The sequence below is a fragment of the Oncorhynchus gorbuscha genome, linkage group LG15 (assembly GCF_021184085.1).
Source record: "Oncorhynchus gorbuscha isolate QuinsamMale2020 ecotype Even-year linkage group LG15, OgorEven_v1.0, whole genome shotgun sequence".
NCBI classification, from domain to species: Eukaryota; Metazoa; Chordata; class Actinopteri; order Salmoniformes; family Salmonidae; genus Oncorhynchus; species Oncorhynchus gorbuscha.
In genome coordinates, this window is record NC_060187.1 from 15614836 (window position 1) to 15640425 (window position 25590).

Genomic DNA, 25590 nt, shown 5'->3' on the forward strand with positions numbered 1-25590 from the left:
CTGTCATCTCCCTTCTGTTTTCCTCATTTCTGTCATCTCCTTTCTGTTTTCCTCCTTCTGTCATCTCCTTTCCTGTTTTCCTCCTTCTGTTTTCCTCCTTCTGTCATCTCCTTTCTGTTTTCCTCCTTCTGTCATCTCCTTTCTGTTTTCCTCCTTTCTGTTTTCCTCCTTCTGTCATCTCCTTTCTGTTTTCCTCCTTCTGTTTTCCTTCCTTCTGTCATCTCCTTTCTGTTTTCCTTCCTTCTGTCATCTCCCTTCTGTTTTCCTTCCTTCTGTCATCTCCTTTCTGTTTTCCTCCTTCTGTCTTCTCCTTTCTGTCTTCTCCTTTCTGTTTTCCTCCTTCTGTCATCTCCTTTCTGTTTTCCTCCTTCTGTTTTCCTCCTTCTGTCATCTCCCTTCTGTTTTCCTTCCTTCTGTCATCTCCCTTCTGTTTTCCTCATTTCTGTCATCTCCTTTCTGTTTTCCTCCTTTCTGTTTTCCTCCTTCTGTCATCTCCTTTCTGTTTTCCTCCTTCTGTCTTCTCCTTTCTGTTTTCCTCCTTCTGTCATCTCCTTTCCTGTTTTCCTCCTTCTGTTTTCCTCCTCATCTCCTTTCTGTTTTCCTTCCTTTCTGTCTTCTCCTTTCTGTCTTCTCCTTTCTGTTTTCCTTCCTTTCTGTCTTCTCCTTTCTGTTTTCCTCCTTCTGTCATCTCCTTTCTGTTTTCCTCCTTCTGTCATCTCCTTTCCTGTTTTCCTCCTTCTGTTTTCCTCCTTCTGTCATCTCCCTTCTGTTTTCCTTCCTTCTGTCATCTCCCTTCTGTTTTCCTTCCTTCTGTCATCTCCTTTCTGTTTTCCTCCTTCTGTCTTCTCCTTTCTGTCTTCTCCTTTCTGTTTTCCTCCTTCTGTCATCTCCTTTCCTGTTTTCCTCCTTCTGTTTTCCTCCTTCTGTCATCTCCCTTCTGTTTTCCTTCCTTCTGTCATCTCCCTTCTGTTTTCCTTCCTTCTGTTTTCCTCCTTCTGTCTTCTCCTTTCTGTCTTCTCCTTTCTGTTTTCCTCCTTCTGTCATCTCCTTTCTGGTTTCCTCCTTCTGTCATCTCCTTTCTGTTTTCCTTCCTTCTGTCATCTCCTTTCTGTTTTCCTTCCTTCTGTCATCTCCTTTCTGTTTTCCTCCTTCTGTCATCTCCTTTCCTGTTTTCCTCCTTCTGTTTTCCTCCTTCTGTCATCTCCTTTCTGTTTTCCTCCTTCTGTCATCTCCTTTCTGTTTTCCTCCTTCTGTCATCTCCTTTCTGTTTTCCTCCTTCTGTCATCTCCTTTCTGTTTTCCTCCTTCTGTCATCTCCTTCTGTCATCTCCTTTCTGTTTTCCTCATTTCTGTCATCTCCTTTCTGTTTTCCTCCTTCTGTCATCTCCTTTCCTGTTTTCCTCCTTCTGTTTTCCTCCTTCTGTCATCTCCTTTCTGTTTTCCTCCTTCTGTCATCTCCTTTCCTGTTTTCCTCCTTCTGTTTTCCTCCTTCTGTCATCTCCCTTCTGTTTTCCTTCCTTCTGTCATCTCCCTTCTGTTTTCCTTCCTTCTGTCATCTCCCTTCTGTTTTCCTCCTTTCTGTCATCTCCCTTCTGTTTTCCTTCCTTCTGTCTTCTCCTTTCTGTTTTCCTCCTTCTGTCTTCTCCTTTCTGTCTTCTCCTTTCTGTTTTCCTCCTTCTGTCATCTCCTTTCCTGTTTTCCTCCTTCTGTTTTCCTCCTCATCTCCTTTCTGTTTTCCTTCCTTTCTGTCTTCTCCTTTCTGTCTTCTCCTTTCTGTTTTCCTTCCTTTCTGTCTTCTCCTTTCTGTTTTCCTCCTTCTGTCATCTCTTTTCTGTTTTCCTCCTTCTGTCATCTCCTTTCCTGTTTTCCTCCTTCTGTCATCTCCCTTCTGTTTTCCTTCCTTCTGTCATCTCCCTTCTGTTTTCCTTCCTTCTGTCATCTCCCTTCTGTTTTCCTTCCTTCTGTCATCTCCTTTCTGTTTTCCTCCTTCTGTCTTCTCCTTTCCTGTTTTCCTCCTTCTGTTTTCCTCCTCATCTCCTTTCTGTTTTCCTTCCTTTCTGTCTTCTCCTTTCTGTCTTCTCCTTTCTGTTTTCCTTCCTTTCTGTCTTCTCCTTTCTGTTTTCCTCCTTCTGTCATCTCCTTTCCTGTTTTCCTCCTTCTGTTTTCCTCCTTCTGTCATCTCCCTTCTGTTTTCCTTCCTTCTGTCATCTCCCTTCTGTTTTCCTTCCTTCTGTCATCTCCCTTCTGTTTTCCTTCCTTCTGTCATCTCCCTTCTGTTTTCCTTCCTTCTGTCATCTCCTTTCTGTTTTCCTCCTTCTGTCTTCTCCTTTCTGTCTTCTCCTTTCTGTTTTCCTCCTTCTGTCATCTCCTTTCCTGTTTTCCTCCTTCTGTTTTCCTCCTTCTGTCATCTCCTTTCTGTTTTCCTTCCTTCTGTCATCTCCCTTCTGTTTTCCTTCCTTCTGTCATCTCCCTTCTGTTTTCCTTCCTTCTGTCATCTCCTTTCTGTTTTCCTCCTTCTGTCTTCTCCTTTCTGTCTTCTCCTTTCTGTTTTCCTCCTTCTGTCATCTCCTTTCTGGTTTCCTCTTTCTGTCATCTCCCTTCTGTTTTCCTTCCTTCTGTCATCTCCCTTCTGTTTTCCTTCCTTCTGTCATCTCCTTTCTGTTTTCCTTCCTTCTGTCATCTCCTTTCCTGTTTTCCTCCTTCTGTTTGCCTCCTCATCTCCTTTCTGTTTTCCTCCTTCTTTCTGTTTTCCTCCTTTCTGTCATCTCCTTTCTGTCATCTCCTTTCTGTCATCTCCTTTCTGTCATCCTCCTTTCTGTCATCTCCTTTCCTGTTTTCCTCCTTCTGTTTTCCTCCTTCTGTCATCTCCCTTCTGTTTTCCTTCCTTCTGTCATCTCCCTTCTGTTTTCCTTCCTTCTGTCATCTCCTTTCTGTTTTCCTTCCTTCTGTCATCTCCTTTCTGTTTTCCTTCCTTCTGTCATCTCCTTTCTGTTTTCCTTCCTTCTGTCATCTCCTTTCCTGTTTTCCTCCTTCTGTTTGCCTCCTCATCTCCTTTCTGTTTTCCTCCTTTCTGTCATCTCCTTTCTGTCATCTCCTTTCTGTCATCCTCCTTTCTGTCATCCTCCTTTCTGTCATCTCCTTTCTGTTTTCCTTACTTTCTGCCTTCTCCTTTCTGTTTTCCTCGTTCTGTCATCTCCTTTCTGTTTTCCTCCTTCTGTCATCTCCTTTCCTGTTTTCCTCCTTCTGTTTTCCTCCTCATCTCCTTTCTGTTTTCCTCCTTCTGTCATCTCCTTTCTGTTTTCCTCCTTCTGTCATCTCCTTTCTGTTATCTCCTTTCTGTTTTCCTCCTTCTGTCATCTCCTTTCTGTTTTCCTCATTTCTGTCATCTCCTTTCTGTCATCTCCTTTCTGTCATCCTCCTTTCTGTCATCCTCCTTTCTGTCATCTCCTTTCTGTTTTCCTTCCTTCTGTCATCTCCCTTCTGTTTTCCTTCCTTCTGTCATCTCCTTTCTGTTTTCCTCCTTCTGTCTTCTCCTTTCCTGTTTTCCTCCTTCTGTTTTCCTCCTCATCTCCTTTCTGTTTTCCTTCCTTTCTGTCTTCTCCTTTCTGTCTTCTCCTTTCTGTCATCTCCTTTCTGTTTTCCTTTCTTTCTGTTTTCCTTCTCCTTTCTGTTTTCCTCCTTCTGTTTTCTCCTTTCTGTTTTCCTCCTTCTGTTTTCCTCCTTCTGTCATCTCCCTTCTGTTTTCCTTCCTTCTGTCATCTCCCTTCTGTTTTCCTTCCTTCTGTCATCTCCCTTCTGTTTTCCTTCCTTCTGTCATCTCCTTTCTGTTTTCCTCCTTCTGTCTTCTCCTTTCTGTCTTCTCCTTTCTGTTTTCCTCCTTCTGTCATCTCCTTTCCTGTTTTCCTCCTTCTGTTTTCCTCCTTCTGTCATCTCCCTTCTGTTTTCCTTCCTTCTGTCATCTCCCTTCTGTTTTCCTTCCTTCTGTCATCTCCTTCTGTTTTCCTTCCTTCTGTCATCTCCCTTCTGTTTTCCTTCCTTCTGTCATCTCCTTTCTGTTTTCCTCCTTCTGTCTTCTCCTTTCTGTCTTCTCCTTTCTGTTTTCCTCCTTCTGTCATCTCCTTTCTGGTTTCCTCCTTCTGTCATCTCCTTTCTGTTTTCCTTCCTTCTGTCATCTCCTTTCTGTTTTCCTTCCTTCTGTCATCTCCTTTCTGTTTTCCTTCCTTCTGTCATCTCCTTTCCTGTTTTCCTCCTTCTGTTTGCCTCCTCATCTCCTTTCTGTCTTCCTCCTTCTTTCTGTTTTCCTCCTTTCTGTCATCTCCTTTCTGTCATCTCCTTTCTGTCATCTCCTTTCTGTCATCCTCCTTTCTGTCATCTCCTTTCTGTTTTCCTCCTTCTGTTTTCCTCCTTCTGTCATCTCCTTTCTGTTTTCCTTCCTTCTGTCATCTCCTTCTGTTTTCCTTCCTTCTGTCATCTCCTTTCTGTTTTCCTTCCTTCTGTCATCTCCTTTCTGTTTTCCTTCCTTCTGTCATCTCCTTTCTGTTTTCCTTCCTTCTGTCATCTCCTTTCTGTTTTCCTCCTTCTGTTTGCCTCCTCATCTCCTTTCTGTTTTCTGTCATCTCCTTTCTGTCATCTCCTTTCTGTCATCTCCTTTCTGTCATCCTCCTTTCTGTCATCCTCCTTTCTGTCATCTCCTTTCTGTTTTCCTTACTTTCTGCCTTCTCCTTTCTGTTTTCCTCGTTCTGTCATCTCCTTTCTGTTTTCCTCCTTCTGTCATCTCCTTTCCTGTTTTCCTCCTTCTGTTTTCCTCCTCATCTCCTTTCTGTTTTCCTCCTTCTGTCATCTCCTTTCTGTTTTCCTCCTTCTGTCATCTCCTTTCTGTTATCTCCTTTCTGTTTTCCTCCTTCTGTCATCTCCTTTCTGTTTTCCTCATTTCTGTCATCTCCTTTCTGTTTTCATCCTTTCTGTTTTCCTCCTGTCTGTCATCTCCTTTCTGTTTTCCTCCTTCTGTCATCTCCTTTCTGTTTTCCTCCTTCTGTCATCTCCTTTCTGTTTTCCTCCTTCTGTCATCTCCTTTCTGTTTTCCTCCTTCTGTCATCTCCTTTCTGTTTTCCTCCTTCTGTCATCTCCTTTCTGTTTTCTTCATTTCTGTCATCTCCTTTCTGTTTTCCTCATTTCTGTCATCTCCTTTCTGTTTTCCTCATTTCTGTCATCTCCTTTCTGTTTTCCTCCTTTCTGTCATCTCCTTTCTGTTTTCCTCCTGTCTGTCATCTCCTTTCTGTTTTCCTCCTTCTGTCATCTCCTTTCTGTTTTCCTCCTTCTGTCATCTCCTTTCTGTTTTCCTCCTTCTGTCATCTCCTTTCTGTTTTCCTCCTTCTGTCATCTCCTTTCTGTTTTCCTCCTTCTGTCATCTCCTTTCTGTTTTCCTCCTTCTGTCATCTCCTTTCTGTTTTCCTCCTTCTGTCATCTCCTTTCTGTTTTCCTCAATTTTGTCATCTCCTTTCTGTTTTCCTCATTTCTGTCATCTCCTTTCTGTTTTCCTCATTTCTGTCATCTCCTTTCTGTTTTCCTCCTTTCTGTTTTCCTCCTTCTGTCATCTCCTTTCTGTTTTCCTCCTTCTGTCATCTCCTTTCTGTTTTCCTCCTTCTGTCATCTCCTTTCTGTTTTCCTCATTTCTGTCATCTCCTTTCTGTTTTCATCCTTTCTGTTTTCCTCCTTCTGTCATCTCCTTTCTGTTTTCCTCCTTCTGTCATCTCCTTTCTGTTTTCCTCCTTTCTGTTTTCCTCCTTTCTGTTTTCCTCCTTTCTGTCATCTCCTTCTGTCATCTCCTTCTGTCATTTCCTCCTTCTGTCATTTCCTCCTGTCATTTCCTCCTTCTGTCATTTCCTCCTTCTGTCATTTCCTCCTTTCTGTCATCTCCTTTCTTTTTCCTCCTGTCATCTCCTTTCTTTTTCCTCCTTCTGTCATCTCCTTTCTGTTTTCCTCTTTTCTGTCATCCTTTCTGTTTTCCTCCTTTCTGTCATCTCCTTTCTGTTTTCCTCCTCCTGTCATCTCCTTTCTGTTTTCCTCCTTCTGTCATCTCCTTTCTGTTTTCCTCCTTCTGTCATCTCCTTTCTGTTTTCCTCCTTCTGTCATCTCCTTTCTGTTTTCCTCCTTCTGTCATCTCCTTTCTGTTTTCCTCATTTCTGTCATCTCCTTTCTGTTTTCATCCTTTCTGTTTTCATCCTTTCTGTTTTCCTCCTGTCTGTCATCTCCTTTCTGTTTTCCTCTTTTCTGTCATTCTTTCTGTTTTCCTCCTTTCTGTCATCTCCTTTCTGTTTTCCTCCTTTCTGTCATCTCCTTTCTGTTTTCCTCCTTCTGTCATCTCCTTTCTGTTTTCCTCCTTCTGTCATCTCCTTTCTGTTTTCCTCCTTCTGTCATCTCCTTTCTGTTTTCCTCATTTCTGTCATCTCCTTTCTGTTTTCATCCTTTCTGTTTTCCTCCTGTCTGTCATCTCCTTTCTGTTTTCCTCCTGTCTGTCATCTCCTTTCTGTTTTCCTCCTTTCTGTTTTCCTCCTTTCTGTTTTCCTCCTTTCTGTCATCTCCTTCTGTCATCTCCTTCTGTCATTTCCTCCTTCTGTCATTTCCTCCTTCTGTCATTTCCTCCTTCTGTCATTTCCTCCTTCTGTCATTTCCTCCTGTCATTTCCTCCTTTCTGTCATCTCCTTTCTTTTTCCTCCTGTCATCTCCTTTCTTTTTCCTCCTTCTGTCGTCTCCTTTCTGTTTTCCTCTTTTCTGTCATCCTTTCTGTTTTCCTCCTTTCTGTCATCTCCTTTCTGTTTTCCTCCTCCTGTCATCTCCTTTCTGTTTTCCTCCTTCTGTCATCTCCTTTCTGTTTTCCTCCTTCTGTCATCTCCTTTCTGTTTTCCTCCTTCTGTCATCTCCTTTCTGTTTTCCTCATTTCTGTCATCTCCTTTCTGTTTTCATCCTTTCTGTTTTCATCCTTTCTGTTTTCCTCCTGTCTGTCATCTCCTTTCTGTTTTCCTCTTTTCTGTCATTCTTTCTGTTTTCCTCCTTTCTGTCATCTCCTTTCTGTTTTCCTCCTCCTGTCATCTCCTTTCTGTTTTCCTCCTTCTGTCATCTCCTTTCTGTTTTCCTCCTTCTGTCATCTCCTTTCTGTTTTCCTCATTTCTGTCATCTCCTTTCTGTTTTCATCCTTTCTGTTTTCCTCCTGTCTGTCATCTCCTTTCTGTTTTCCTTCTGTCATCTCCTTTCTGTTTTCCTCCTTCTGTCATCTCCTTTCTGTTTTCCTCATTTCTGTCATCTCCTTTCTGTTTTCCTCATTTCTGTCATCTCCTTTCTGTTTTCCTCATTTCTGTCATCTCCTTTCTGTTTTCCTCATTTCTGTCATCTCCTTTCTGTTTTCCTCATTTCTGTTTTCCTCATTTCTGTCATCTCCTTTCTGTTTTCCTCATTTCTGTTTTCCTCCTGTCATCTCCTTTCTGTTTTCCTCCTTCTGTCATCCTTTCTGTTTTCCTCCTTCTGTCATCCTTTCTGTCATCCTTTCTGTTTTCCTCCTTCTGTCATCCTTTCTGTCATCCTTTCTGTTTTCCTCCTTTGTCATCTCCTTTCTGTTTTCCTCCTTTCTGTTTTCCTCCTTCTGTCATCTCCTTCTGTCATCTCCTTCTGTCATTTCCTCCTTCTGTCATTTCCTCCTTCTGTCATTTCCTCCTTCTGTCATTTCCTCCTTCTGTCATTTCCTCCTTTCCGTCATCTCCTTTCTTTGTCCTCCTCCTGTCGTCTCCTTTCTGTTTTCCTCCTCCTGTCATCTCCTTTCTGTTTTCCTCCTGTCATCTCCTTTCTGTTTTCCTCCTTCTGTCATCTCCTTTCTGTTTTCCTCCTTCTGTCATCTCCTTTCTGTTTTCCTCCTTCTGTCATCTCCTTTCTGTTTTCCTCATTTCTGTCATCTCCTTTCTGTTTTCCTCATTTCTGTCATCTCCTTTCTGTTTTCCTCATTTCTGTCATCTCCTTTCTGTCATCTCCTTTCTGTTTTCCTCCTTCTGTCATCTCCTTTCTGTTTTCTCCTTTCTGTTTTCTGTCATCTCCTTTCTGTTTTCCTCATTTCTGTCATCTCCTTTCTGTTTTCCTCATTTCTGTCATCTCCTTTCTGTTTTCCTCATTTCTGTCATCTCCTTTCTGTTTTCCTCATTTCTGTCATCTCCTTTCTGTTTTCCTCATTTCTGTCATCTCCTTTCTGTTTTCCTCATTTCTGTCATCTCCTTTCTGTTTTCCTCATTTCTGTCATCTCCTTTCTGTTTTCCTCATTTCTGTTTTCCTCCTTCTGTCATCCTTTCTGTTTTCCTCCTTCTGTCATCCTTTCTGTCATCCTTTCTGTTTTCCTCCTTCTGTCATCTCCTTCTGTCATTTCCTCCTTCTGTCGTCTCCTTTCTGTTTTCCTCTTTTCTGTCGTCCTTTCTGTTTTCCTCCTTCTGTTTTCCTCCTTTCTGTTTCCCTCCTGTCATCTCCTTTCTGTTTTCCTCCTTCTGTTTCCCTCCTTTCTGTCTTCTCCTTTCTGTTTTCCTCCTTTCTTTTTTCATCCTTTCTGTTTTCATCCTTTCTGTCATCTCCTTTCTGTTTTCCTCCTTCTGTCATCTCCTTTCTGTCATCTCCCATCTGTTTTCCTCATTTCTGTCATCTCCTTTCTGTTTTCCTCCTTCTGTCATCTCCTTTCTGTTTTCCTCCTGTCATCTCCTTTCTGTTTTCCTTCTTTCATCTCCTTTCGGCAGCGTAGCCTATTGGTTAGAGCGTTGGACTAGTAACCGGAAGGTTGCGAGTTCAAACCCCCGAGCTGACAAGGGACAAATCTGTCGTTCTGCCCCTGAACAGGCAGTTAACCCACTGTTCCCAGGCCGTCATTGAAAATAAGAATATGTTCTTAACTGACTTGCCTATAAAGGTTTCTGTTTTCCTCCTTTCTGTTTTCCTCCTTTCTGTTTTCCTCCTTTCTGTCATCTCCTTTCTGTTTTCCTCCTTCTGTTTTCCTCCTTCTGTCATCTCCTTTCTGTTTTCCTCCTTCTGTCATCTCCTTTCTGTTTTCCTCCTTTCTGTTTTACTCCTTCTGTTTTCATCCTTTCTGTCATCTCCTTTCTGTCATCTCCTTTCTGTCATCTCCTTTCTGTCTTCCTCCTTTCTGTTTTCCTCCTTTCTGTTTTCCTCCTTTCTGTCATCTCCTTTCTGTTTTCCTCCTTCTGTTTTCCTCCTTCCGTCATCTCCTTTCTGTTTTCCTCCTTTCTGTCATCTCCTTCTGTCATTTCCTCCTTCTGTCATTTCCTCCTTCTGTCATTTCCTCCTTCTGTCATTTCCTCCTTCTGTCATTTCCTCCTTTCCGTCATCTCCTTTCTTTTTCCTCCTTCTGTCGTCTCCTTTCTGTTTTCCTCTTTTCTGTCATCCTTTCTGTTTTCCTCCTCCTGTCATCTCCTTTCTGTTTTCCTCCTTCTGTCATCTCCTTTCTGTTTTCCTCATTTCTGTCATCTCCTTTCTGTCATCTCCTTTCTGTTTTCCTCCTTCTGTCATCTCCTTTCTGTTTTCCTCCTTCTGTCATCTCCTTTCTGTTTTCCTCATTTCTGTCATCTCCTTTCTGTTTTCCTCATTTCTGTCATCTCCTTTCTGTTTTCCTCATTTCTGTCATCTCCTTTCTGTCATCTCCTTTCTGTTTTCCTCCTTCTGTCATCTCCTTTCTGTTTTCCTCCTTCTGTCATCTCCTTTCTGTTTTCCTCATTTCTGTCATCTCCTTTCTGTTTTCCTCCTTTCTGTCATCTCCTTTCTGTTTTCCTCATTTCTGTCATCTCCTTTCTGTTTTCCTCATTTCTGTCATCTCCTTTCTGTTTTCCTCATTTCTGTCATCTCCTTTCTGTTTTCCTCATTTCTGTCATCTCCTTTCTGTTTTCCTCATTTCTGTTTTCCTCCTTCTGTCATCCTTTCTGTTTTCCTCCTTCTGTCATCCTTTCTGTCATCCTTTCTGTTTTCCTCCTTCTGTCATCTCCTTCTGTCATTTCCTCCTTCTGTCATCTCCTTTCTGTTTTCCTCCTTTCTGTCGTCTCCTTTCTGTTTTCCTCCTTCTGTCATCTCCTTTCTGTTTTCCTCCTTCTGTTTTCCTCCTTTCTGTTTCCCTCCTGTCATCTCCTTTCTGTTTTCCTCCTTCTGTTTTCCTCCTTCTGTCATCTCCTTTCTGTTTTCCTCCTTCTGTTTTCCTCCTTCTGTTTTCCTCCTTCTGTTTCCCTCCTTTCTGTCTTCTCCTTTCTGTTTTCCTCCTTCTGTCATCTCCTTTCTGTCATCTCCTTCTGTTTTCCTCATTTCTGTCATCTCCTTTCTGTTTTCCTCCTTCTGTCATCTCCTTTCTGTTTTCCTCCTGTCATCTCCTTTCTGTTTTCCTTCTTTCATCTCCTTTCGGCAGCGTAGCCTATTGGTTAGAGCGTTGGACTAGTAACCGGAAGGTTGCGAGTTCAAACCCCCGAGCTGACAAGGGACAAATCTGTCGTTCTGCCCCTGAACAGGCAGTTAACCCACTGTTCCCAGGCCGTCATTGAAAATAAGAATATGTTCTTAACTGACTTGCCTATAAAGGTTTCTGTTTTCCTCCTTCTGTTTTCCTCCTTTCTGTTTTCCTCCTGTCATCTCCTTTCTGTTTTCCTCCTTCTGTTTTCCTCCTTCTGTCATCTCCTTTCTGTTTTCCTCCTTCTGTCATCTCCTTTCTGTTTTCCTCCTTTCTGTTTTACTCCTTCTGTTTTCATCCTTTCTGTCATCTCCTTTCTGTCATCTCCTTTCTGTCATCTCCTTTCTGTCATCTCCTTTCTGTTTTCCTCCTTTCTGTTTTCCTCCTTTCTGTTTTCCTCCTTTCTGTTTTCCTCCTTTCTGTCATCTCCTTTCTGTTTTCCTCCTTCTGTTTTCCTCCTTCTGTCATCTCCTTTCTGTTTTCCTCCTTTCTGTCATCTCCTTTCTGTTTTCCTCCTTCTGTCATCTCCTTTCTGTTTTCCTCCTTCTGTCATCTCCTTTCTGTTTTCCTCCTTCTGGCATCTCCTTTCTGTTTTCCTCCTTCTGGCATCTCCTTTCTGTTTTCCTCCTTCTGTCATCTCCTTCCGTCATCTCCTTTCTGTTTTCCTCCTTCTGTCATCTCCTTCTGTCATCTCCTTTCTGTTTTCCTCCTTTCTGTCATCTCCTTTCTGTTTTCCTCCTTCTGTCATCTCCTTTCTGTTTTCCTCCTTCTGTCATCCTTTCTGTTTTCCTCCTTTCTGTTTTCCTCCTTTCTGTTTTCCTCCTTTCTGTTTTCCTCCTTTCTGTCATCCTTTCTGTTTTCCTCCTTTCTGTTTTCCTCCTTTCTGTTTTCCTCCTTTCTGTTTTCCTCCTTCTGTCATCCTTTCTGTTTTCCTCCTTTCTGTCATCCTTTCTGTTTTCCTCCTTTCTGTTTTCATCCTTTCTGTTTTTCTCCTTCTGTCATCTCCTTTCTGTTTTCATCCTTCTGTCATCTCCTTTCTGTTTTCCTCCTTTCTGTTTTCCTCCTGTCATCTCCTTTCTGTTTTCTTTCCTCTTTCCCTACTTTTTAAAAATCTATTTTTGCTTTAATAATATATAGCATTTAGCAGATGTTTGGGGAGGGGGTTACGGCTAAGGCGTCAGCTTACTTCAGTTCAATCGGCGGCCTAACGAGTGTGCTCACATACTCCCTTATTAAAAGACCTTCGCTTGAAAAACAAGAAAAAAGCAGAAATAGTATTTATTGTCCATTTTGAGATGCCATAGCCAGTATACACTTCCAAAAATAGTCAGAATTAATCTAAGATAATTCAAGAAATCTGTCATTAATTTAGACGTTTTTGCTGAGAAGATCTTAGCCGTGGAAATTTACATCTAACTAAGATGGTATGTGCAATGTTTATTAATAATGTTCATGAAAATGAGTAGTCTCTAGTTGAATGACAACAGACTTCATTAAAGAATCCTTACTGTTGACCAATCACAGACGAAGGGGCGCAGACTTTGGCTACTGACTTGGGCTTGCCTCTCCCCAAGAAATGTGTGCCCAAACAGCTGAAAATCCTTCACCGAAATCCAAAATGAACAAAAACATCACAAAACTCTTCCGAAGTGTTTTGGCTGTGAAACATGCGGATGCCTTTAGAGTGGCACTTTACAGTGGCACTTCAGCCAGTCATCTATATGGTTCTAGTGTTTTCTATACATTAGTGGCAGGATTAAGGGCTGAAACCTAGTAGATATATACAGACTCTGTTAGCCTGTTTACATGTCCAGAGATTCCTTTTTAATACTAGATGGAAATGGATGGACTGGCTGAGAGTGCTTATTATGTATGGCAAGCTAGTGTGCCTCAACTCAATATGAAATACAAACGTGCCACTAAGTAGCCCATATCCCCACCATGTTGTAGTGTTGGTTTATGAGGGTACTGTGTTCATGTTGTAGTGTTGGTCTATATAGGGTACTGTGTTCATGTTGTTGTAGTGTTGGTCTATATAGGGTACTGTGTTCATGTTGTAGTGTTGGTCTATATAGGGTACTGTGTTCATGTTGTAGTGTTGGTCTATATAGGGTACTGTGTTCATGTTGTAGTGTTGGTCTATATAGGGTACTGTGTTCATGTTGTAGTGTTGGTCTATATAGGGTACTGTGTTCATGTTGTAGTGTTGGTCTATATAGGGTACTGTGTTCATGTTGTTGTAGTGTTGGTCTATATAGGGTACTGTGTTCATGTTGTAGTGTTGGTCTATATAGGGTACTGTGTTCATGTTGTAGTGTTGGTCTATATAGGGTACTGTGTTCATGTTGTAGTGTTGGTCTATATAGGGCTGCTGGTTTGTAGTTCAATGTTGGGTATTGTGTTAGGAAATAGTGAGGAAATTGGGTCAGCATGTGGGCAGTGGGGTAATAAAGTGTAGTATAAATACAGTAGAGTACACAGACTGACGGGTAAACAAATACTTTTTGAGCAAACTATGTTTTTTTAGACGTCAAGGAAAAGATCATTCTAGGAGCTTGTCTGATGGGAATCTGTGATGTCATCAGACACCCCCCTTGCTTGAGGACCAATACAGGAGCAACGGAGAACCCCCCCCCACTTGTGCTCTGTCATGACCTACCTGGACCACCTATAGGGATGTGCTATTTTTTTCAGAAAATGTCTGTTTCATGTCAATGGCTGTTTGTGTTCCTCTTTTGTATTGCTCCCCTCTCTTTTGTCTGTTTCATGTCAATGGCTGTTTGTGTTCCTCTGTTGTTGTGCTCCGCCAGACAGGAAGCTGCAGGGTTTGTGATCTGATCTCTCTGAAGATTCTCTTGACTTCTCTGACCCAATAAAAGTCTGTTTGTTTAGGCAGCTAATTTGCTCCTGTTCCCTGGCAGATGCTGCTGCTTGATCAGCCTGCAATGCAGTAATATAACAAACCAGTAAACAAGAAACTTCTCTTCAAAGTCACATTTTTGTTGATACTCTGAGAAAGTTTGGCTTAAGTTGAGACTTATTAAAATACACTATTTATACAAAAGTTTGTGTACACCCCTTCAAATGAGTGGATGTGGCTATTTCAGCCACACCTGTTGCTGACAGGTATAAAACAAATTGAGCACACAAACATCTCCATAGATAAAACAGGAGCTTCATGAAATGGGTTTCCATGGCTGAGAAGTCGCACACAAGCCTAAGATCATGTGCGATGCCAAGCGTTGACTGGAGTGGTGTAAAACTCGCCGCCATTGGACTATGAAGAAGTGGAAACATGTTCTCTGGAGTGATGAATCACGCGTCACCATCTGGCAGTCTGACGGACAAATTTTGGTTTAGCGGCTGCCCAGAGAACGCTACCTGCCCCAATGCATAGTACCGACTGTAAAGGTTGGTGGAGAAGGAAGAATTGTCTTGGACTGTTTTTATTTCCAGTGAAGGAAAATGTTAACACTACAGTATACAATGACATTCTAGACGATTCTGTGCTTCCAACTTTGTGGCAACAGTTTGGGGAAAACCTTTTCCTGTTTCAGTAAAACCCTTTCCTGTTTCAGTATGACAATGCCCCCATGCACAAAGCGAGGTGCATACAGAAATTGTTTGTCATCAGTACCCGACCTCACTAATTGAAGCAATGTTGCAGCAATGTTCCAACATCTAGTTGAAAGCCTTGCCAGAGGAATGGAGGCTGTTAAATCAGCAAAGTAGGGACCAACTCCATGTTAGTGCATATGATTCTGGAATGAGATGTTCGACAAGCAGGTGTCCACATACCTTTGGTCATGTAGTGTAGATGTACAGTGTGCCGTTGACAACATTAGGCCAACTAAGAGCCCACAGTTACACTTAAGTGAAACGATTAGAACCATGTTAGTAATACAGCAGAATGAACAGTTTAATCTGACATCCAGTCTGACACAGTCATATAGGGAATGGGATTTTATGCCAGGCCTTACATTAGTATTATTCTCATGCAAGCTCACTCTCACGCTTCACACACAGACTAGAGGAGACTAGGTTAACCCTTTTAAAGTCTCGCTCTGACAGGTGTCTGGCAGGTGTCTGACAGGTGTCTGACAGGTGTCTGACAGGTGTCTGAGAGCACAGAACACTCTCTGTGTTTCATAATACTTCATCACCCAGAATCCCTCAGAATTTCAACGGTATCAACCCTACCTCTCTCGCTCTGTTGCTCTTGCTTACTCGCCCTCTCTCTCTAATATTAATCCTACCTACGGTTTCTGACATGTCTCATCCTCTCCTCTGTAGTGTTGGCAGATAACCTGAAGTCTAACCCGGGCATCAAGTGGCAGTACTTCAGCTCAGAGGAGGGCATCTTCACTGTGTTCCCCGCCCACAAGTTCCGCTGCAAGGGCAACTACGAGCACCGCAGCAGGTACAGTACAACTAAATTACTAAAATGTTACACTTCCAGACCAGCAATACAATCACACACCATGACCTAGATTAACAGTACAATCAACTAGTCCTAAACGCATGGGCAAGAATGGAGAAATTATTGTTACATAAGTCATCAACCAATCAAATGTACTTATAAAGCTGTTCTTACATCAGCTGATATCACAAAGTGCTGTACAGAAACCCAGCCTAAAACCGCAAACTGTAAGCAATCAAATGTCCATAGATGACAGCAAGATCAAATAATACTAATCACAGTGGTTGTCGAGGGTACAGGTCAGCACCTCAGGATTAAATGCTGTCACTAGAGAGTTGAAAACAGCAGGTCTGGGACAGGTAGCATGGCCGGTGAACAGGTCAGGATTCCATAGCCGCGGGCAGAACAGTTGAAACTGGAGCAGCAGCACGGCCACTTGCACAATTGGTGGCTGACTAAATACTTTTTTGCCCCACTATATATATATAAATATATATATATATATATATATAAATAATTTAGTCAGCCACCAATTGTGCAAGTTCTCCCACTTAAAAAGATGAGAGGCCTTTAATTTTCATCATAGGTACACTTCAACTATGACAGACAAAACGAGGGAAAAAATCCAGAAAATCACATTGTAGGATTTAAAAAAATAATTTATTTGCAAATTATGGTGGAACATAAGTATTTGGTCAATAACAAAAGTTTATCTCAATACTTTGTTATATACCCTTTGTTGGCAATGACAGAGGTCAAACATTTCTGTAAGTCTTCACAAGGTTTTCACACACTTGCTGGTATTTTGGCTCATTCCTCCATGCAGATCTTCTCTAGAGCACTGATGTTTTGGGGCTGTTGCTGGGCAACACGGACTTTCAACTCCCTCCAAAGATTTTCTATGGGGTTGAGATCTGGAGACTGGCTAGGCCACTCCAGGACCTTCAAATGCTTCTTACGAAGCCACTCCTTTGTTGCCCGGGCGGTGTGTTTGGGATCATTGTCATGCTGAAAGACCCAGCCACGTTTCATCTTCAATGCCCTTGCTGATGGAAGGAGGTTTTCACTCAAAATCTCACGATACATGGCCCCATTCACTCTTTTCTTTACACGGATCAGTCGTCCTGGTCACTTTGCAGAAAAACAGCCCCAAAGCATGATGTTTCCACCCCCATGCTTCACAGTAGGTATGGTGTTCTTTGGATGCAACTCAGCATTCTTTGTCCTCCAAACACGACGAGTTGAGTTTTTACCAAAAAGTTATATTTTGGTTTCATCTGACCATATGACATTCTCCCAATCTTCTTCTGGATCATCCAAATGCTCTCGAGCAAACTTTAGACGGGCCTGGACATGTACTGGCTTAAGCAGGGGGACACATCTGGAACTGCACGATTTGAGTCCCTGGCGGCGTAGTGTGTTACTGATGGTAGGCTTTGTTACTTTGGTCCCAGCTCTCTGGAGGTCATTCACTAGGTCCCCTCGTGTGGTTCTGGGATTTTTGCTCACCGTTCTTGTTATCATTTTGACCCCACGGGGTGAGATCTTGCGTGGAGCCCCAGATCGAGGGAGAGTCTCAGTGGTCTTGTATGTCTTCCATTTCCTAATAATTGCTCCCAGTTGATTTCTTCAAACCAAGCTGCTTACCTATTGCAGATTCAGTCTTCCCAGCCTGGTGCAGGTCTACAATTTTGTTTCTGGTGTCCTTTGACAGCTCTTTGGTCTTGGCCATAGTGGAGTTTGGAGTGTGACTGTTTGAGGTTGTGGACAGGTGTCTTTTATAATGATAACAAGTTCAAACAGGTGCCATTAATACATGTAATGAGTGGAGGACAGCGGAGCCTCTTAAAGAAGAAGTTACAGGTCTGTGAGAGCCAGGAATCTTGCTTGTTTGTAGGTGACCAAATACTTATTTTCCACCATAATTTGCAAATAAATTCATTAGAAATCCTACAATGTGATTTTCTGGATTTTTTCCCTCTCCTTTTGTCTGTCATAGTTGAAGTGTACCTATGATGAAAATTACAGGCCTCTCTCATCTTTTTAAGTAGGAGAACTTGCACAATTGGTGGCTGACTAAATACTTTTTTGCCCCGCTGTATGCCCTAATTGCATTACTACTCTGGACGGTTCTGACTTAGAATATGTAACTATAAATACCTAGGTGTCTGGTTAGACTGTAAACTCTCTTTCCAGACTCACAGTAAGCATCTCCAATCCAAAATTAAATCTAGAATCCTACCGATACTCATCTTCGGCGATGTCATTTACAAAATAGCCTCCAACACTCTACTCAGAAAATTGGATGTAGTCTATCACAGTGCCATCCATTTTGGCATCAAAGCGCCCATATACAACCCGCCACTGCGACCTGTATGCTCTCGTTGGCTGGCCTACACTACATATTCGTCGCCAAACCCACTGGCTCCAGGTCATCTATAAGTCTTTGCTAGGTAAAGCCCCACCTTCTCAGCTCACTGGTCACCGTATCACGTGCTCCAGCAGGTATATTTCACTGGTGATAACAAAGCCAACCTTTGGCCGCCTTTCCTTCCAGATCTCTGCTGCCAATGACTGGAACGAATTGCAAAAATTGCTTAAGCTGGAGACTTATCTATATTATCTACCTTCTCCGCTGTGCAATCCGGTTTCCGAACCGGACACGGGTGCACCTCAAGGTACTAAACGATATCATATAACCACCATTGATAAAAGATGGTACTCTGCAGCCGTCTTTATCGACCTGGCCAAGGCTTTCGACTCTGTCAAGCACCATATTCTTATCGGCAGACTCAATAGCCTCGGTTTTTCTAAGGACTGCCTTGCCTGGTTCACCAACTACTTTGCAGATCGAGTTCAGTGTGTCAAATCGGAGGGCATGTTGTCCGGTCCTCTGGCAGTCTCTATGGGGGTACCACATGGTTCAATTCTCGGGCCGACTCTTTTCTCAGTATATATTAAGGATGCTGCTCTTGCTGCGGGCGATTCCATGATCCACCTCTACTCAGACGACACCATTCTGTATACTTCTGGCCCTTACTTGGACACTGTGCTATCTAACCTCCAAACGAGCTTCAATGCCATACAACACTCCTTCCGTGGCCTCCAACTGCTCTTAAATGCTAGTAAAACCAAATGCATGCTTTTCAACCGTTCGCTGCCCGCACCCGCCCGCCCGACTAGCATCACCACCCTGGACAGTTCCGACTTAGAATATGTGGACATCTATAAATACCTTGCTGTCTGGCTAGACTGTAAATTCTCCTTCCAGCTTCCATATTAAACATCTCCAATCCGATATCAAATCTAGAATCTGCTTTCTATTTGGCAACAAAGCCTCCTTCACTCACGCCGCCAAACTTGCCCTAGTGAAACTCACTATCCTACCGATCCTTGACTTCGGTGATGTCATCTACAAAATAGCTTCCAAGACTACTCAGCAAACTAGATGCAGTTTATCATAGTGCCATCCATTTTGTTACTAAAACACCGTATACCACCCACCACTGCAACCTGTATGCTCTAGTCGGGTGGCTCTTGCTACATATTCGTCGCTAGACCCACTGGCTCCAGGTCATCTATAAGTCCATGCTAGGTAAAACTCTGCCTTATCTCAGTCCACTGGTCACGATAACAACACCCACCCGTAGCACGCTCTCCAGCAGGTATATCTCACTGATCACCCCCAAAGCCAACACCTCATTCGGCCGCATTTCCTTCCAGTTCTCTGCTGCCTGTGACTGGAACGAATTGCAAAAATCGCTGAAGTTGGAGACTTTTATTTCCCTCGCAAACTTTAAACATCTGCTATCCAAGCAGCTAACCAATCGCTGCAGCTGTACATAGCCCATCTGTAAATAGCCCACCTTATCCCCATAATGTTATTTTTTTGGTAGCTTTTTTGCACCCCAGTATCTCTACTTGCACATTCATCTTCTGCACAACTATCACTCCAGTGTTAATGCGAAATTGTAATTTTTTCACCTCTATGGTCGATTTATTGCCCTAATCTTACTACATTTACACACACTGTACATATACCTCTTCTATTGTGTTATTGACGTACATTTGTTTATCCCATGTGTAACTCTGTGTTGTTGTTTTTGTCGCTTTGCTTTATCTTGGCCAGGTCGCAGTTGTAAATAGAGAACTTGTTCTCAACTGGCCTACCTGGGCAAATAAAGGTGAAATAAAAATAAGACCTGCGCTTATAACTTCAAATTATTTTTCAACAAGATGAGGATGTTTTCTTGGGGAGGTCGGGTAATGTAATTATGTCCATGAGAACAAAACATCACATCTGTAATTTTAGTCCCGTCCGAATCTGCCATGCAGTGGTGATTTTAGCATGTAAATCTCTTTGGGGCAAACCCCAAATTATTTTTAGATGCATGCCAGCAAAGCCACCACACAACACTAAACAATACATGAATTAGATTATAACAGTAACGAATGGTGCCCACAAAATGTTAGGGCCTTCATAAAGCTGTCACAACAGCAGAGTCCCAACAGCAGTCCCAAAACCTCACCACTTCTCCACCTGGCTATTCAGCCTCATTTACTGCCTTAAAAAACACAGCTGATTAAACAAGTCATCCACGGTCAATTTAAATGTACAAACTATGGCATAACGGGACAATGAGCTTCTGAGGCAATCTGCAATTTTTCGATTAAGACAGTAATGAGCGAGCTCTGACACGTAGTCGATATAACTATTTGTTCAGCACTTTTGAAATGTACAGAGACTTAATTCAGAACATGGACTGTTTTTACAGTATTCTCCCTGTACACCAAGTCAGAACCGTAGGATAGATGAAGGGGGCATATAAGCAGAAAATGAAAGCTCTTACAATATTCAATGATTACATTTTTCTAAAATAGTCTATAGGCTAGAATTGCACCACTAAGTCAGAACATTAGGCTAAATTATGAGGGAGAAAAGGGACCAAAATGTATCCGGGTGAGGCAGCTTACTACACAACATAGACCTAGTATTACTTTCTTAGCTACTGTATACATAAACTTAGCAAAATAATAACGTCCTCACACTGTCAACTGCGTTTATTTTCAGCATACTTAACATGTGTAAATATTTGTATGAACATAACAAGATTCAACAACTGAGACATAAACTGAACAAGTTCCACAGACATGTGACTATCAGAAGTTGAATAATGTGTCCCTGAACAAAGGGGAGGTCAAAATCAAAAGTAATAGTCAGTATCTGGTGTGGCCACCAGCTGCATTAAGTACTGCAGTGCATCTCCTCTTCATGAACTGCACCAGATTTGCCAGTTCTTGCTGTGAGATGTTCCTGGACATTCCTGGGGGGAATGGCCATAGCCCTCACCCTCTAATCCAACAGGTACCCAGACGTGCTCAATGGGATTGAGATCCGGGCTCTTTGCTGGCCATGGCAGAACACTGACATTCCTGTTTTTGCAGGAAATCACACACAGAACGAGCAGTATGGCTGGTGGCATTGTCATGCTGGAGGGTCATGTCAGGATGAGCCTGCAGGAAGGGTACCACATGAGGGAGGGTCCGTCATGGTCTGTCGATAATAAACGCGAATCTGACCACCACTGGTGAGACAAAACCACGACTCATCACAGAAGAGCACTTTTTGCCAGTCCTGTCTGGTCCAGCGGCGGTGGGTTTGTGCCCATATGCGACGTGATGTCTGAGGACCTGCCTTACAACATGCCCTCAGTTCAGCCTCTCTCAGCCTATTGCGGACAGTCTAAGCACTGATGTAGGGATTGTGCGTTCCTGGTGTAACTCTGGCAGTTGTTGTTGCCATCCTGTACCTGTCCCGCAGTTGTGATGTTCGGATGTACCGATCCTGTGCAGGTGTTGTTACACGTGGTCTGCCACTGCGTGGACGATCCGCTGTCCATCCTGTCTCCCTGTTGGGCTGTCTTATGTGTGTCACAGTACGGACATTGCAATTTTTTGGACTGGGAACTCGGGAAAAAAACAAGGTCAAATCATGATGACATTAGTGATCTTCAGGTCGGAGCTCTAGAAAGAGGCCCGAGTTCCCAACTTGGAATTCCGAGTTGGAAAGTGGCAGAAGTCATGCTGGATTGACAGCATGGCCAATGTTGAATGTTTATCCTTTTAAGCTTGGAAAAGAAACTTGGACCACACATTCACTCCACTGAATAGCAGGCTAGTGATTGCTTTGCAATGCTTGCAGTTAGCCACTGATTACTTCCAAACCACAAATTGTTGAATTTGAGATGTCCAATTTGTTGTGTAATGACCAATGAGCACCGATACGTTTTATCTATAATTTCTCTTCATATGACAAGGATTGAAAAGGATTTGCCAGTTGATTGTCGACTTGATTCATGATGATGATGACTGCTAGCTAAGATTTTGAAAGTATAATGTTGACATGACCAGTCCAATCAAAGCTGCTGTAGATGTAACGTGATTTGATGTCATTTTGTCTGTGGCCAATGCCCTTGAGTCTTCTTGGAAGGGCACTTCTATTGTAACTCTATGGCAGCACACAAGGGGCTAGAATTTTCGAGCTCTACCTGTAGATTTTGTGGTGATGTAGTGTCCCCATGAGTGACAGAACACTGAGCCTATCACGGCGCAACTAGAGAACATTACCAACCCCTACGCTCCGTATTTACCACTGGGTGCCTCACCACCACAGAAAGCACTGAGCTAGGCTGAAACATCTGCATTTTGGAGCTGCCTTACTCAAAAAGCACTGAGCTGGGCTGAAACAACTGCATTTTGGAGCTGCCTTACTCAAAAAGCACTGAGCTGGGCTGAAACAACTGCATTTTGGAGCTGCCTTACTCAAAAAGCACTGAGCTGGGCTGAAACAACTGCATTTTGGAGCTGCCTTACTCAAAAAGCACTGAGCTGGGCTGAAACAACTGCATTTTGGAGCTGCCTTACTCAAAAAGCACTGAGCTGGGCTGAAACAACTGCATTTTGGAGCTGCCTTACTCAAAAGCACTGAGCTGGGCTGAAACAACTGCATTTTGGAGCTGCCTTACTCAAAAAGCACGGAGCTAGGCTGAACCAACTGCATTTTGGAGCTGCCTTACTCAAAAAGCACTGAGCTGGGCTGAAACAACTGCATTTTGGAGCTGCCTTAGTCAAAAAGCACTGAGCTGGGCTGAAACAACTGCATTTTGGAGCTGCCTTACTCAAAAAGCACTGAGCTGGGCTGAAACAACTGCATTTTGGAGCTGCCTTACTCAAAAAGCACGGAGCTAGGCTGAACCAACTGCATTTTGGAGCTGCCTTACTCAAAAAGCACTGAGCTGGGCTGAAACAACTGCATTTTGGAGCTGCCTTAGTCAAAAAGCACTGAGCTGGGCTGAAACAACTGCATTTTGGAGCTGCCTTACTCAAAAAGCAAAAAAGAGACCATGTTTGAATGCAGCTTTATTAACTCGTTTTCTTTGTCGTTTTTTTTATACATTGTTTGTAAACTGATATGTGACATGTATTAATGCTAAAATAACATGCAAACAGGCAAAACAATTATAAAATGTATAGTTTTAGCTGAGCGGGTGGTCTGCCCCACCTATCCTGAATGGCGGGTCGCCACTGCTGCCTTGTCAGTAATTTTTACATGACAGGAGAACAACAATTCCAGACAGAATAACCCACTGTCCTCTGATAATACTAGTCCCGTGCGAATTAACATCCCTGTGTTTTGAGAGAAATTGGTGTTGCTCGCGGTTTGTGCAAGAAAACAATAACTGATTGGATACATTGAAATTTGAAGTGCATAAGCTATATATGGATGGCCTACATGTAGCCCATCAACTTCCACAGTGAATGCTTTTGTTGATATATTTTGTACTTATTGAATATTGCCAAATGCATCAGTAAAACATATTGAGCCTATTTAATGCAACCCTTGCTGTTAATAGATCGCAAAGCAGCATACAACTGACCTACATGTTTGGATGTTTTCTCATCTATAGTCTTAAATGCATCTCAAGTGTAATTGCGCTGTTTAGCTCACATCTGAATGCTAGGGAGCATTTAGGACGTACCGCGGGTCACTACAACATCCCAATGAATATGATCACACTTCCTCAATTCAAATATTATGGCCACACTATACCAAAGATGTTTTGGTTTAGTGTCGCCATGATACATGTTGAAATACTGTATCTTCACGCCTAGAATAAAAACCTCTAGGCTTCTGTCGTAACTGCCAAAGATTTACAGGGGGCAGTTTGGAAAAAACTAATCCCGACCGATTCGTCCTCTGGATTAACGGACATTTTAGAGTTATAATTAACTAATCAACGTTCTCTAGTAATACTAGTCCCGTGCGAATAAGTCTTTGGTCTCATGCATGAGATGCATACGTGCCACGTTAAGAGAGCATGGGTTGAGGGAATAGGGAATGTTTTTCCTAAACAGGTGAGGGATTTTGGAAACAGAACTTTTCAGTCAGAAATGGCTGTGATTATGTTGCAGCTTCAACAACATGGACAGACAGATAAACACTGATGTTATGTGGTGGTTGCTACAGTAGGGAGGAGAGAGAGACAACGGGTGCTTGTCACACATTCACTGTCTTTTTGTTTTTACACAGCGCAGCAATTCTGGGCACAGCCCGGCACAATCAAATCAATTGCTGGTCGTATTCCCTCTAATAATTTGTGTGTCTTAATTATTTAACCAAACATTGTGCTTAAAGCATCAGACAAGCTCAGTAAAAATAGTTGATTTGATTAAAACACATAGGATCTGTCAATATATGGATAAATACATGTTTAACATTTTTGTTCAATCGATTGGTGGAAAGAATCGACCAAGATGTTTTTTAGTCTGGGACAGCCCTTGTGTACTCATCACGTGTCTGCGTGTGGGTCCTCGCAGGCCAGTGTACGTGACGGCGGTGCGGCCCCAGTCCAAACACATCGTGGTGATAATCGACCACGGCGTGACCATTACAGAAATACAGCTCCAGATTGCCAGAGATGCTGCCCTCGTCGTCCTCAACTCTATAGATGAACACGACAAGGTGAGGAGCTCTGCTCTGATTACCCAGCCCTTACTCCCCTCCTTGTAGCCCAATTCCCCAGCCTTTCTGAAACTCATGACCCCTGACACACCATCTACGATCTAGATATAACCACCCTTTCTCTCCCTCTGAAGCTAAAACAGATTGTGCATATGCCCCGTCATTACAATTCCAAAGTGGTTGTTTATGTTGTGTTTGTATGTAATGCCCACTTGTCTGTGCATGTCCTCTTCACCAGGTCTCGATCCTGTCCTCAGCAGAGGCTGTCCGCTCCTGTTCTCTGGACCAGTGCTATAAGAGCTACCTGTCTCCTGCCACCAGCGAGACCAAGAGGAAGATGAGCGCCTTCATCACCAACCTCAAGGCCTCCGACAGCCCTACCCAGCATGCACTGGGCTTCCAGAAGGCCTTCCAGCTCCTCAGGAACACCAGCAACGTCACCCGGAAACTCACCAGTAAGAACAGGAAACTATGGGAAATGCAGTACTTACGGGCCACTGATGCTACAGGCTTGTTCTATAGCATGGGTATTCAACTCTTACCCTACGAGGTCCGGAGCCTGCTGGTTTCTGTTCTACCTGATAATTAAATGCATCCACCTGGAGTCCCAGGTCTAAATCAGTCCCTGATTAGAGGGGAATCACCCACCTGGAGTCCCAGGTCTAAATCAGTCCCTGATTAGAGGGGAAGAATGTATTAAAGCAGTGGAACTGACTTTCAGTTGCGTTTGAGGGTTCTATAGGGAATGCCGATTTGTCAGTTATGTGGCAATGAATGTGACTCAAGAGGTGGAGGATTTGTGAGATGAAGGATTTATGACCAAGGATATGTTTCTGATCTCTCTGTGCTTGTGTGTTCCTGTCAGACACAGACATGGTGATCGTCTACCTGTCGTCTGGCATCACGTCCCGAGACGCATCGGAGCATGAGAAGAGAGACACCCTCCGTGTGGTCAAAGAGGAGAACCGCCACCTCAACAACTCCGTCATGATCCTCACCTACGCCCTCATGAATGGTAGGAACCCCCCCACCACACACAGTTTGTTTATGATCGTAATCACCCTCCACCACACACATTGTTCAGAAATCACATTGAGAGTCACTCCAGCAAGAGAAAAGGAAATGCCTTGGTGGTGGCTGGAAGTGGCATTAGTATGTTTATAATGTCAATACAAATCCAATATGTTTTGTAATGTGATTGATGGCGTATCGATCCTGATTAGTAGTGGAATGTGTGTGTTATGGGTACTGCTGCTGGACCTACCCAGCCACCGGGATGAGGGAGAGGTGGGTGAATGGGGGCAGTGCAGACTGGAGAGGTGCTCAGGAACCTCAAAGGCTTTTTGTTTTCTCCTGTGTGTCTGTTATGTCTCCACCTCCCCCTCTCTATTGGCCCTCTTCACCTGTCTCCCCTCCCTCCTCCCCTTCTCCTCATCCTTCGCTCCATGTCCTACACAGAGGCACCTTCACAGTACATGCCTTAGCCTGGAATTAGCACACATCATGTTCATTAGGAGATTAAAATGAGGGACAGATTAAAATGAGAGCGCCTTCGTCTAAAGACTTCAAAGGGTAGTGCGTGACAAAGACAGCCGGGGGCCGCTTGTTTAAAAGGGGCCATGATGAAAAGGATTCAGAAATATCTAATCATCTTGAGTTGGTTAGCATAGCACCCATAAAG

General features: G+C 43.1%; 1 protein-coding gene across 2 annotated transcripts in view; it reads left to right on the forward strand.

Moving 5' to 3' along the window:
* cachd1 (cache domain containing 1) overlaps window positions 1–25590 on the forward strand; it is a 200970-nt gene that overhangs the window by 134419 nt on the left and 40961 nt on the right. For both annotated transcript variants that reach the window (XM_046300194.1, XM_046300195.1), the window contains exons 5-8: window positions 14761–14887; window positions 23765–23909; window positions 24148–24364; window positions 24775–24924. In XM_046300194.1, the coding sequence (XP_046156150.1) occupies window positions 14761–14887; window positions 23765–23909; window positions 24148–24364; window positions 24775–24924 (639 nt within the window). The remainder of the gene's footprint in view (window positions 1–14760; window positions 14888–23764; window positions 23910–24147; window positions 24365–24774; window positions 24925–25590) is intronic.